At 57.4% G+C, this 12,707-nt stretch overlaps 6 protein-coding genes across 6 annotated transcripts; 2 read left to right on the top strand and 4 right to left on the bottom strand.

The window, feature by feature from the left end:
• Positions 1–579: 579 nt before the first annotated feature.
• On the bottom strand, positions 580–2,358 carry ACO1O0_003216 (Prefoldin subunit-domain-containing protein; the record flags this gene model as incomplete). Its single annotated transcript, XM_083192671.1, has 1 exon — positions 580–2,358. The coding sequence occupies one exon, from the start codon at positions 2,356–2,358 to the stop codon at positions 580–582; it is 1,779 nt and encodes a 592-aa protein (XP_083051728.1).
• A 496-nt stretch (positions 2,359–2,854) lies between these two features.
• Positions 2,855–3,922, top strand: ACO1O0_003215 (Mss4-like protein; the record flags this gene model as incomplete). The annotated part of the gene is made up of 2 exons (XM_083192670.1): positions 2,855–2,889; positions 2,986–3,922. The coding sequence occupies 2 exons, from the start codon at positions 2,855–2,857 to the stop codon at positions 3,920–3,922; spliced, it is 972 nt and encodes a 323-aa protein (XP_083051727.1).
• A 498-nt stretch (positions 3,923–4,420) lies between these two features.
• MET7 (Mur ligase) lies at positions 4,421–6,090 on the top strand (the record flags this gene model as incomplete). Its single annotated transcript, XM_083192669.1, has 4 exons — positions 4,421–4,447; positions 4,512–4,643; positions 4,705–5,603; positions 5,661–6,090. The coding sequence occupies 4 exons, from the start codon at positions 4,421–4,423 to the stop codon at positions 6,088–6,090; spliced, it is 1,488 nt and encodes a 495-aa protein (XP_083051726.1).
• Positions 6,091–6,147: 57 nt separating this feature from the next.
• Positions 6,148–7,686, bottom strand: ACO1O0_003213 (Mur ligase; the record flags this gene model as incomplete). Its single annotated transcript, XM_083192668.1, has 1 exon — positions 6,148–7,686. One exon carries the CDS (start codon positions 7,684–7,686, stop codon positions 6,148–6,150), a length of 1,539 nt encoding a protein of 512 aa, XP_083051725.1.
• Positions 7,687–8,172: 486 nt separating this feature from the next.
• MIC60 (mitochondrial inner membrane protein Mitofilin) lies at positions 8,173–10,340 on the bottom strand (the record flags this gene model as incomplete). The annotated part of the gene is made up of 3 exons (XM_083192667.1): positions 8,173–8,217; positions 8,280–10,160; positions 10,227–10,340. The coding sequence occupies 3 exons, from the start codon at positions 10,338–10,340 to the stop codon at positions 8,173–8,175; spliced, it is 2,040 nt and encodes a 679-aa protein (XP_083051724.1).
• A 935-nt stretch (positions 10,341–11,275) lies between these two features.
• On the bottom strand, positions 11,276–12,156 carry YPT52 (ras family-domain-containing protein; the record flags this gene model as incomplete). The annotated part of the gene is made up of 4 exons (XM_083192666.1): positions 11,276–11,623; positions 11,679–11,870; positions 11,926–11,942; positions 12,084–12,156. 4 exons carry the CDS (start codon positions 12,154–12,156, stop codon positions 11,276–11,278), a joined length of 630 nt encoding a protein of 209 aa, XP_083051723.1.
• Between the last annotated feature and the right edge of the window lie 551 nt (positions 12,157–12,707).

Below are 12,707 nucleotides of genomic sequence, written 5' to 3'. Positions count from 1 at the left end.
TATGTACAATCATGCGAATCTAATGTCACTGTAACGCGGCGGGAATTTGTGCTCTCGGCAGTTGCTTTGCTGTGCTCACCTCATCAGTGATGAATGGGGGCCCCTCAAATAGTATATTCAGTAGTTTGATCCATCATGGACTAACATGCTATTTCCCAAGAGCATACGTCCTGCGGACACTACGACAATCAATCTGTAGTAATAGGGACAGTCCTAGCTCGGGGCTATACAGAGGCATGTGAAGAGTGAAACGAAGCGCCAATATCACGTAGTATAACAAAGAAGTTAAGGATAGTGGCACCAGAGAGCCCTTCATTGTTTCTATTGGAACCGCTAGTAATGGTGAAGCAGATGGAGTTGGCTGCTGCCCATCAGTTGTCAGATCTGAAAGCGTTCCGTCGACCATGGATTTACGGCTGGGGTGGGTTAGTGGGTAAAACACGGTATTAGATGATAGTAGTAGCGATGGAGAACTGCGCGGGGATAGCCGTAGGCACCACAGTAACCAGACTTGATCACATGGCAAGGCCAATCGATTGGTATATCGACTATACTCTGCACGCTCCCCCCAGCGCAGCCTCAATATTTTGCAAGCCGAGCTGCTTTAAAGCGACTCTGTCGCGCCGGGCCTCCATCCTCTTCGTCCAACGGCTTGATCGGGGACTCGTCCTCCTTCAAGAACCCACCTTGGCGCTGGATGAACTTTTTGCGCAAGCGCTGATGCTCGTCGGCTAGTTCAAATGGGTCCAGGAAATCCTCAGGCTCATCCTCGTTGGTGGGGCGAGATACTGTCTCGCGCTCCACAAGCGTCTCAGCTATGGTTGTGCCTTCAGGGCCAGAGGGAGCGACTGGCCGGTCCTCATTCACAAAGCGCGGCGGGGCATCGAGAGGTCCCTTGGGTAAGTCGCCGGGCTGGCTAGTCTCATCCCTTGTCTTCTTGAAACGCGACGGCTTCCGAGCCGACTTGGTCTCAGTCGCCCTTGCCGAACTAGACCGCTCCATGATATCACCCAATGGCTCGACTATAGGCTCCCGCTGACGGATCGGAAGAGCTGTTGCAGGCAGGCTGTCGGGGGCAATGTCGAGACTGTCGGCGAAGCGCACTCCCTTCTTCTCGCCGCCGTTCTTTTGCCTGTCTCGTGTGGCGGGCTTCGGTACCGGTGTTTGTGAGGCAGACGCCGCTGGATCAGCGTTATGGTTGACAACGATGCGCCCTATACGCTCATCGTCCGAGCTTGCATCGCCATCCTCATCTGCATCGATGTCCATGGGTTCTGTGAATCTGGACTTGATGCCCAGTCGCTGCTCCAGCTCGAGCATGCGTTGGCGATACTTGTCTGTAACTGTCCGACCAGTCGATCGGCCGTACGTGTCCTCTTCATCCTCGTCTTCACCCTCGCCGAAACCTTCATCGGAGTAGTCCCAGGTGTCCTCATCCATGTCGGACGGGTCCTCCTCGAGCTGCAGCTCAGCCACCACGGCGCCGACTTCGCCCATACCGTATCGGAGCATCTCCTGCCGCAAAGCCGCATCTTCCGGGTCCTCATCTTCAGGTATCACTGGCTTCTGCTTCGAGATGCCCTCCTGGTCCTTGGCAGTCTTCATAATGTTCTCAACGCGCGTCGCAGTCCAGGACTTTGGGGGGAGATCCGGTTCCGCGGCGGGTTTTGTGTCTTCGGCGAACGATACGCCCTTCCTTTTCAGTGCACTCTTCGGTGCAGCGACCTGGTTGGTGGGCCGAGGCTCCGGCTGTGGTGGACGGGATTCTTCCTGGGCAGATGGCAGCTCGATGACACCACTGTCGGAAGCATCTTCTTCCACAGGCGGGAGGTCCTTGATACCGGCCTTTTGAAGTGCTTCGCGCACGTGAGGAAGCGACTGGCCGGGGCGATTCAGCTTGTACGACACAACATTGTCATCATCGTCGAGCTCCTCGAGAATCTCGGTAATGGGCTGTCCTTCTTCATCCTGGGCGTCTGGTTGGCTGATGACCGAGGCAGCAGCGTGCTTGTTCTCGGCAGTTTCCAGCTGTCTCTGCAAGCTCTGGATGCTCTTGGTGACATAGTCTATGCGGCGGTCAAGGATGTTGATAATCTGATCTCTCGACCGTTCGCCCGCCCGCCCAAAAATGTCGTCAACCTCCTTGCGGTTGACCAGCTCGCCCCCAAACTCATTCCTGACACGCTCAAGCTCAGCGGGCGTTAGCTCGTCGATGGCGTCAACCTCCTCCTTCAAGGACTCATACTCGGCATCCCATGTGCGCCAGTGCTGGAGGGCTGTTTGCAGCTCGTTGATGTTCTCCTCCAGGCGGCGGCGGTGCCTTTCTAGGTCGATGAGACTATCTTTGACAGTGTCCATCTTGTCTCATTGTGAAGTTTGTTGTTTGAAAAAACCTACTGTAGGAAAATTTGGTCATGACGAACGAGGTGGGAACAGCCATGGCTAAATACCGGTTAATAGTAGTGGGGAGCTACCTATTAGTATCTTAGGTAAGGTAGGTAGGTGGCGAGAAGTGCTAACTGTTGCTTGCAAACTACTTCGTACTAACAGGCAATACTACCCAACATCGACGTCCATGGTCAACCAAACGTCCATCCAGAGCAATCGTCCCCGGATGGATGGTCTCATGAACTGTCCATCTACAGCTCTCAATCCTCTCGTCAAAAACCACCATTAACAGACATAAGTCAACTGCACCAAAACCAGGCCGGCAGTTGTGGATGCAAGTGCATTCTTGAGGCAGATACGGGCAATACGACTAGTCGCACAACATGATAATATTTCAACTCGGGCTCTTAGACCTTGTGTCTTGGCCTAAACATCATAATTCACATCCCATCTGAAGACCCCCGCCATGACTGACCAAGAAACCAAGAAGCTTGAAGCCAAGTGCTACTGTGGCTCCGTCCATTTCACCGTTGAAGCACCATTGTCCCAGCTTCCTCTACCTGTCCAGATCTGCCATTGCAGCCTGTGCCGGTATAGATCAGGAGCGCCATGTATCTTCCACACACGCATTGCCCCCGATGTCCCGGCCGAGTTCGTTGCGCCGTCGGCGAGGGGGAACATGACAACCTACTACTGTGAAGGAGTCCCTGCTGGGTGGCAGTTCTGCTCGACCTGCGGAGCCCATATAGGGTCTGCAGTGAAGGACGGGAGTTGGATGGTGTCAAGCTCCATCTTCCTAGACCATGGCCCAGACAACTTCCGGATGCAGAAACACATCTACAGCAAATCCTCCAAGGATTTGGGGATTGCCTGTATGCTATCACATGTTGGCGGCCGCCGGCTCGACGACCGGAACCCGCCCAACGATCAGGCAGATGCGAGGCTCGTCGAGGAAGAGGCAGAGTTTGGCGGCAACGGTGCCCAGCGGCTCCGCGCCAAGTGCCACTGCGGCGGCGTGTCCTTTACCATCTCTCGGCCGACAGAGGATCACGTCAATGACGAGTTCCACAAGAAGTACATCTCACCCGTCGACAAGACCAAGTGGGTTGCCACGCTCGACGTCTGCGACGACTGCCGCCTCATCAACGGAACGCACGTCGTCGGCTGGACCTTCCTCCCCCTGGCTATCTGTGACCCTCCCATAAACAGGGACCTCAAGATCGGCACGACCAAGACGTACTCCTCATCGCCGGGCGTGGTGCGGTCCTTCTGCGGGACGTGCGGGGCGACCGTCTTCTTCTCGTGCGAGAGCCGGGAGCCGTCGGAGGCGAAGAAGGTTGTCGACCTGGCGACGGGCATCCTGCGGGCGCCAGAGGGTTCGATGGCTGCGAAGTGGCTAACCTGGAGGACCAGAGTAGCTTTTCTTGAGACTGGGAAGCGCTATGATGCCGAGTTTGGTGAGGCTCTGGAGGAGGGGATGAGGAAGTGGACGGCTGAGCGACAGGGAACAGAGCTCAACTCTCCCATTGGCTGAGGGAGGGCTCCTAGGACATAGCAGTGGTTCTCTTTTCATAGCGAGCGAGGTGGACAAATGGACATGAGATTCACTCGAGCCTCTTTGTTGCTTGATGATAAGAGGTACCTTGGCCGTCGGTTACCCTATGCCAACCCATGGGGACGTGTTGGGTTGTGGGCAAGACAAAAAGGCGGGAAATATATCGACATTGGTCGTATGGGCATTTCATATAGTGTACGATTGATCGTCTGTGTATTTCGGCATTCGCGATGGAGAGGCGAGTACAATTTTGCAGGGATCGCCATGTGTTAGTTCGGTAGTTCGGATGCGATCCGATGTCATTGACGTCTTAAGCTAAAATATCTACCCGAACTTACAACCTCGACCACTTAAACCTTTGTCTCACCCAGTCGCGTCGCAGATCCCATGCATCATGTATTGGCACGCATTGCCTGGACCATTCCAAAATTCGTAGCACCACTCCGCCTCTCACACACGTTCACGACAATGGCAACCATGGCCACCGTAGGGCGGTCTTATAACGTGAGAAGCATCCCCATCCCTCCCATCCAGTACTCGCGTGTCACTGACCGAGACACGTATATAGGACGCCATCGACGCGTTGAACACGCTGCAAACTCCATATGAGATAATAGAGGCTCGTCGCAAGGCCGGAATCCGGCCCGATGCCTCGTCCATCCGCGAGATGAAGACGTACCTCAGGCGCATTGGATACTCAGTCCGTCACACGCGCCCACCTCCTTGGACTCGCCATGTACCCGTGCTGACTTGCAAGGCAGCCCTCTGATCTGAACCGCCTAAACATCATCCACGTCGCCGGGACGAAAGGCAAGGGAAGCACCTGCGCCTTTGTCGACTCCATCCTCGGCTGCCACCAGCGCGCCTACTCATCCCCCCGTAAGACGGGCCTGTTCATCTCCCCTCACCTCATCGCCGTGCGCGAGCGCATCCGCATCAACTCGGCGCCCATATCAGAGGACCTCTTCGCCAAGTACTTCTTCGACGTCTGGGACCGTCTCGAGGCGGCGCCGGTCTCGGCCGACGAGGCCGTCGCCCCGAGGTCCAAGCCCATCTATGCGCGTTACCTGACCCTCATGAGCTGGCACGTGTTCCTGCAAGAAGGTGTCGACGTCGCCGTGTACGAGACGGGAATCGGCGGGGAGTACGACGCCACCAACCTGGTTGAGCAGCCCGTGGCGTCGGGCATCAGCACCCTGGGCATCGACCACGTCTTTGCCCTCGGCGACACCGTCGACAAGATTGCCTGGCACAAGGCGGGCATCATGAAGACGGGGTCACCGGCCTTCACCATAGAGCAGGTCCCCGAGGCCGCCAGGGTTCTGCAGGAGAGAGCCGTGGAGAAGGGCGTAGACCTCAAGGTCCTGGGCGTGGACCCCCGGCTCGAAGGCGTCAGGGTGCGGCCCAACGCTCTGTTCCAGAAGAAGAACGCCACGTTGGCCATTGCGCTTACTGAGGCTGCCCTGGAGAAGGTGGAAGGGGTTGAAAAGTCGAGCGGGCCTCTGCCACAGACGTTCATTGAGGGAATCGAGGGCGCTGTGTTCAGGGGACGATGTGAGGTCAAGGTCGAGGACCATGTCGTTTGGCACGTCGACGGCGCACATACAGCAGACAGCCTCAAGGTATCAGCCAAGTGGTTCGTGGGCGAGACTTCTGGCCGGTCAGACCCCATATTTTCTTCCTGTTTTTTTTGAATAAAGCGCTGACGTGAAAGCAGCCAAGGGCCCAGGGTCATGATATTCAACCAGCAGGGACGCTCCGAGGCGGTCGACTTCCTCGAGTTCATTTTCCGCGCTGCGAAGCGCGAGGGCAAACCAGCCTTTGACCGTGTTATTTTCTGCACCAACGTCACATACGCAGAGACTGGCTATAAGCGCGACTTTGTCAATCACCAGTTCGACCCTAGCGAGATCCGGGAGATGATTGCCCAGCGGCGCTTTGCCGACAAGTGGGCGTCCCTGGACCCTGCGGCAGACATCCAGGTCCTCCCCACCATCGAGGACGCCATCAACTCTGCCAGGGATATGGGCAAACAACTCGGACAGGAAGAGAAGAATGGGTCGGTCAAGGTGGATGCCTTTGTCACGGGGAGCTTGCATCTGGTAGGAGGAGCACTGGGTATCTTGGAAAAAGCGGACGCCCTCTGATCCGCCGGAGGAGATATACATATATATAGTACAAAGATGATAATGACGATGATGATGCTACAATAGACCTTCGGGTTCCAGGACCCTCAATACACCGCCAACAAGATGCATACTTCCAGTGACTAGCACCTTTTGCCTGGTGCCTTTGGCCTCGGCTATCCTCTGTGCTTCCATGACTGTGTCTCTGATGTTGCCAGACACATGAACTTTGCAATCCGGACAGAGGTTGCTCATGGTGGCGGCCGCCGTTTTCTGGACGGCGAGTTCTGTCGTCTCGGGATCATTAGGCTGTTCAACGTCGTTGGATGTGAATAGGGCGTGGCTGAAGACGTCTCGCCCACTCTGGGTTCTGGCCGCCTCAGTGAACACGGCCAAGAGTTCGGATATGTCCCTATCCTGCTGGTTGAAAACCAAAACCACCGACTCGTCGTTTTCCAGTTCCCGCGCCAGCCACATGGCGACGCCCTCGAGACTGTCCCTGTTGTGGGCGCCATTGAGGTACCACTTGACGTCCCCGTGCTGCAACATCTCACCACGGCCCCTGAGCTTGGCCTCCCGTAGGCCCTCTATCAACACCTCAGGGGTATCACGCAACACCGCGGAATTATCCGCCTCCATGCCCAGGTGCTCACGCACAGCCATGACAGCCAGCGCCTGGTTGTACTTTTGGAACCCCCCTTCCAGGGGTCCCCTCACACCGCCCCAGGCCTCGACGGCCGCATCGTCGAGCTCCACCAGCGCGGCGCCCTTCTCCTCGGCCCTCGAACGCAGCACCTCCATGACGCCCGGCTGGGCATCCAGGCGCCGCGTGAAGGCCCTCCTGCCGCGCTTAAACACGCCCGCCTTGTGCCAGGCGATCTTGTCCACCGTATCCCCCAGCATGGCCACGTGATCGATGCCCAGCTGCGACACCACGGCCGCCGACACGGCCTCGGGGGGCAGGACGTTCGTGGCGTCGTACTCGCCCCCGATGCCGCACTCGACGACAACATCCCGCACGCCCCTGGTCAGGAAGATGTGCCAGGCCAGGATGGTCAGGAAGCGGAAGTAGAAGGGCTTGGAGGCCGGGCCGTCGGCCTCGTGGGGGTCCAAGCCGTCCCTGCGCGCGGCGTCGCTGAGGCGGTCCCAGACCTCGAATAGGGCGGCCGCGAAGACGTCCTGGGCGACGGGCTGGCCATCGATGGCGATGCGCTCGCGGGGGCTGACGAGGTGCGGACTGGTGTACGTGCCGACACTGCCGTCGGCGCCGCGCCACCGGGTCAGCATGGCGGTCGCGTAGGCGCAGACGGAGCCTTTGCCCTTGGAGCCGGCGACGTGGATGTGGCGCATGCGGGCGAGGTCTGTGGGCGTGTATCCTGCACGGCGGAGCCACGCGAGCATCTCGGGGATGGCGGGGGCGTTGGGGTCAGCTGAGGGCGAGGCGGGCTGGTCGAAGAGCTGGGTAGTAGCGCGGTTGGACTTGAGGAGGGCCAGCTTCTGCAGCGCCTCGGTATATGTGCGCGTGCCTGAGCTGGCGAAGCGTTGGTCGCTGGGTCGCCTGTGGGCTGAGCGTAGTGATTCCATCGCCAGCTGTCGAGCCGGGGGACTGCGGCTCATTTCGGATGGAGCTGTGCTGAAGGTATCGCTGGTCTACCCGGGAGATGGCATTGGAATGAGGATCCTGACTGTGAGGGGCGGCAGGGCTGTGATGTGTTTGAGGTTGGGTGAGATAAAAAACGCGGGTTACTCTGCTCTGAGGTTGGGAGGTTTGTACCAGACGGGGCCAACTTTACCACTTCACTACAGCAACTACCTCCGTGTTGGAACTCTACCTGGCTATTTATACAAGTTCCTACAAGGCTTGTGTGTCTCGTTGGGAATGATTTATAATCGCAAACACACGGCATCGCGAGAGACCCGGTCCATCTGAGACACCCCGAAGTAAGTGCTAGCCAGGTGGTAGGTTACGAGCATTGTGCAGGCCCTTCAGTATCGGTGAAACATGATAGCTTGTCATCCATCTCTATTCCTATCTAATACACAGGCACCAAGCCTTTTTCTAGAAATCTCTAGTACCAATGTACAACACAAAGGAGACCATTCTTATTTGACCCGTAGGCTCTGTAGTCGTGCTTCCGTGGCGATAACCTGGGAATATTCTGTCAGCGGCATGCCTCTAGGGGCCAAGGGGTATGTGTTTGTAAACTTACGTCGAGCGCCTGCTGGACCTCCAGCACCTTGCGGACCTCAGCCAGCCAGTCCTTGCTCAGCGTCTTCGCCCAACCCTCCAGTCCGTTCATCTCCCGCGCCGCGCTGTCCAGGTCGCCCTCCTCCAGGAAGGTGTGGGTGCGCGTCAGGATGCTCTCGACATCGCTGCCCTCGGCAAGCCCCTCCTTCTTGAACATCATGTGGCTCAGTACCCAGCTCGACGCATGGCTGGCCACACCGGCATCGTCGGGCAGCAGCGACGCCTTGCGGACCTCGCCGGCAACGCGGCGGAACCGGTCGATGAGCTGCGGCGACGTGAAGATGCCGCGCTGGTAGGCAGACGGGTTGACGGAGGCGATGGCGGCATTGACTGTCGCGTTGTCGGAGGCAATCTCCTTGAGCGCAACAAGCTCCTTGATGAACGGCAGGGGCTGAGTCGCGTTGGCCAGCTTGGCCCGAACAGCCTCGACGGCAACGTGCAGCTGCTGCGTCTTGAGGTTCGAGTCCACCACGCCGTTCCACCCAAGGCTCAGCTTCTCGAGATCCGACACGGCAGACGACAGCTCATCTAGCTTGCCTAGACGGCCGTCACGCTCCTGCTCGACGCGGGCCTTGACCTCGTCAACAAACTCCTTCTTGAGGGCAACAGCCTGCTCAAGGAGCTGGTTCTGTAGCTTCTCCTCGTTGACCTTCTTCTCACGGTCCAGCAGGAGCTTCACGCGCTCGTCGTAGCTCTCGCGGACTTTGGTCATCTCCGTTTCAAACTCCTCGCGCCACTCCAGCTCCTGGTTGAGCATGGCATTCTCGACCCGAGACACGAGCAGGGTTGCCGCCTTGTCAAACTCGGAAACCCTCTCACGCACCTTGTCGGCAGACTCCTTCTCGACCTTGGCCTTCATGGCCCGGAGCTTGCCACCGACCTTCTTGATATCATCCTTGGCCTTGTTGATGGTGTTACCATACTTGCCATGGGCACCATCAGCATTGATAACAAGGATGAGGTCGTTCAGCATGTGGACAAGATCCTGCACGACAGGGTCCCGCGCATCTGCCAGCTCCAGTAGGTCAATCGGCTTCAAGGGCGGGAACCTGGAGGGCTCATTGACCTCGGGAGCCTTGAATGGGGTCTCAGCCTTAGCCTCGGCCTTGGGCTTCTCCTCCTTTACCGGCACCGGCTTCGCGGGGGTCCCGGCAGGGGCCGCGGGAGCGGCCTCAGGTGCAGGCTTGGGCGCCTCAACCTTCGCAGGCTCCTCGGGCGCCTTGGCGGCAGCCTTCAGGGCCTTGGGGGCCGCGCTGGACTGGCGACCGCCCGGCTCGCCGCTGTCGGCAACCCTCCAGGACGCTCCGCTCTGCGCGGGGATCTTGATATGCTCGCCAGTCTCGCGGATCTGTGTCTGACGGCTGCTGGGGAATCGCTTCTTGAACTCCTTCTCCTCTAGGTAGAGCACGGCCTGCTCTCCGAAGGGAACATATTCGGTGAAGTAGTCGTGGAAAGTGTCGTTGATTCGTGAGTACCAGACGCCACCTGTGAAGCCAACGGCGCCGAGTACCATCAGGGTGAAGACAAAGTTCCTGAGTCGTCGGATGAAGCCCTTCTTCTTCCTCGGGGGTGGCGGCGGGGAAGAAGCGGGAATCTTGTCCTCGAGAACCTTAGATTCACCAACATCGTCGATCGAGGCAGTGGGGGTCGGCTTCTTGTCCATGACGACCTTGGGGTCGGGAGGTGTCGGGGGAATATGGTGTTGTGCGATGCCGGCCTTGGTCTCGCCGACATCGTCAATGGTCAGGCTGGGGATGCGCTCGGCGGTCTTGGTCTCGGATGCTGGGAGAACAGGGGGCTTGTGCGCGTCGTCTCCAGGCTTCTTTTGGTCGGCAAAGGATCTCTGGGAGGACTGTCAGCATATCCCGCGTCGGTTGGGGGAGAGGTTGGCAGCGGTATGGAGGCCTACCTTGGCTACCAGTGCAGCTTGTCGCGAAGTCGCAATTGGCCATTGGCGCCCGGCGGCAGCCGCAGCGGGCTTCCCGCCTAGCACCCTCGCTGACCGTAGCGATGATCGCAACATGAGGGACTCAATGGCCGGCAGCGCGACGGTGACGTTGAGGATGAAGCTGTTCTAGATGCGTTCGGGCAAGGACGGAGCTGCCCGGCAAAAACGCTCAGGCAAAACTTCGGCAAATATCACCACAATCTTGTTAGCATCGGCACATGATGAAATGAGTGGAGTGTACGGATAGTGCACCGCCTTTCCGCTTCTGAAATAATTAGTACACCTATCACTGTAGTAGTAGCCGTAGGCGATATCTAATGTTTCCATGATAGTTTCGGTATTTTTATTATATGTTTATATTATATAAGAGGTGAATTGGAGTACTAGTATTTGCTGATATACCAAGTTCCGGTTCTGTAGCTGAAATACCATGACTAACTCGGTGGTGACGAACTACATAGCAAGGGTTGTATTCGTACAAGGAAAAGCCATTGTAAGGAAGCTGGTCGTAAGCTCATGGACACACAATGGCGACTCTTTCTGTTCCTCACCACCCTTGGATGCGGGCTCTGTGTGTTGGAGGAGCCACACTTAGGTACGCTCCGAAATGCTCCCATTAAAGCTACCGCAATCTATTTGTCGCTAGATCGCATCTGAGTGCAATGTTACACCTGCCTTCTCAGAAAGTGCCAGCCGTTGGCTGAGCCTCTCTCCGTTGCCGATTCACGCTCGACCTCGGCTCCCGTTCCATGTTCGCTTGGCACCCTCATCGCGGACAGCCCCCAGATGACATCTGAATATTAGAAAGGAACATTGTCGACTGATGACCTTCCGAACCAAGACTCCCAAAGAATATACGATATGCTTGGACTCCTCAGGAAAGAAAAAAAAGCGAGCCAAGTCTGAATGGTCTATGCCTGGGTGAACCTGACCACTTACCCGCACTAAGCATCCCCAGAACCCAAGGATGCAGCACCTCCTCTCTAAGCTTCTCCTCCCAAGGATTCCATTTAGCAGCTGCACTGGCCACTGGCATTGGTGTTTCCACTCTCGGGTTGTAGGTTCACGCCGGGTCGCGCCCCTGGGCGTGCATGTCGGGGTCCGGCCTGATCCAACGGCAGCTTCTTAGCAATGGCCGTAAAGAGCTCTCGGACGTTCTCAGCCGTCTTGGCCGAAGTTTCGAAGAACAGTAGACCGGCCTCCTTAGCGTAGGCTTCGGCATCGGCGGTCGGGATCGCTCGTTTATCGGGCTGCTCGGTGACCAAGTCAAGCTTGTTGCCAGCAAGGGCGATGATGATGTTCTCGTTGGCTTGGCGTTGAAGTTCCTTGACCCACGCCTTTGCCTTGTCTAGAGACGCCTGGACAAGTGTCAGCAAGCATTTCAACAAACCAGAGGTGGGGGATTGGGCGTACGGATTGTGTAATATCATATACAACCACGGCGCAGTTTGCATTTCGGTAGTACATGGGCGCCAGGGACTTGTATCGCTCCTGACCAGCAGTGTCCCAGATCTCGAACTTGACCGTGGTGTTCTCATCGAGAGAGATGGTTTGAGTAAGGAAAGCGGCTCCGATGGTGGATTCGCGGAAAGAGTCGAATTGGTCCTTGACGGTATTAGATGGGCGCCTATAGATGCCTTATCTCGCAAGAGGCACGAACCTTGACAAATCGGAGCACTATGGAGCTCTAGCAGAACGAGTTAGTCGAAGAAGCAGGTGGAAATCGGGTCGCAGATGTCTACCTTTCCCACAGCAGATTCTCCTGCATGGCATTAGCAACTGGGAGGCCTGGCAAGGACGAGAGAAGCGGTAACGTACCCAGGAGAACGAGCTTGAACTGTGCGAAGCGGTTATTGGAGCCGCGGGGGCCAGCGGGTCCTCGGGAAGCCATGATGTCGGGAGAAGCGATAGGAGTATAGACGAGGATCGATAGGGATTAGGTTGAGGGAAGGGCCGCAATCGTTGGCCAACTGCCGAGGAGTCTGAATGGTTGGCGGCGGCTCGGTCGAGGAGGATGGGGTGGCGGATGGATATCGACGGATAGGTAGCGATGGAGGGTCGATAGTTGGTTGGATTCCACTTGGTGAGGGCGGAGACGGACTAGGTCAGTAGGGGTGGGTTGGAGAAGCAAGGTGGGATGGCGGATGGCTGGCAAACAAAGGTTAAACCATGCGTACGTCGTCGCGGGAGGCACCCACGTCAGTCTCGCAGTCAGCAGGCCATGCGAGTGGGCACCTGGGCACCTGGGCACCTGGGCACCTGCAGAGGGACCTACCCGGTACTCCTACTCGAACAGAGTCACCTGTGGCCTCTGGGCGGCTATTACGAGTACGACACGTACGAGTACAGGTGCACAGTGACCCGAAAGCCTTACATAAGCCACCTGGCGGGTGCAAAGGCGGGCTCTGGGTCTTGCAGGCTGCGCGTTGGTCCGTGCGTCGA

Source organism: Amphichorda felina, assembly GCF_050947745.1.
Source record: "Amphichorda felina strain 45539 chromosome Unknown scaffold_3, whole genome shotgun sequence".
Classification (NCBI taxonomy): Eukaryota; Fungi; Ascomycota; class Sordariomycetes; order Hypocreales; family Bionectriaceae; genus Amphichorda; species Amphichorda felina.
This window is presented reverse-complemented; position numbering and strand designations above follow the sequence as displayed.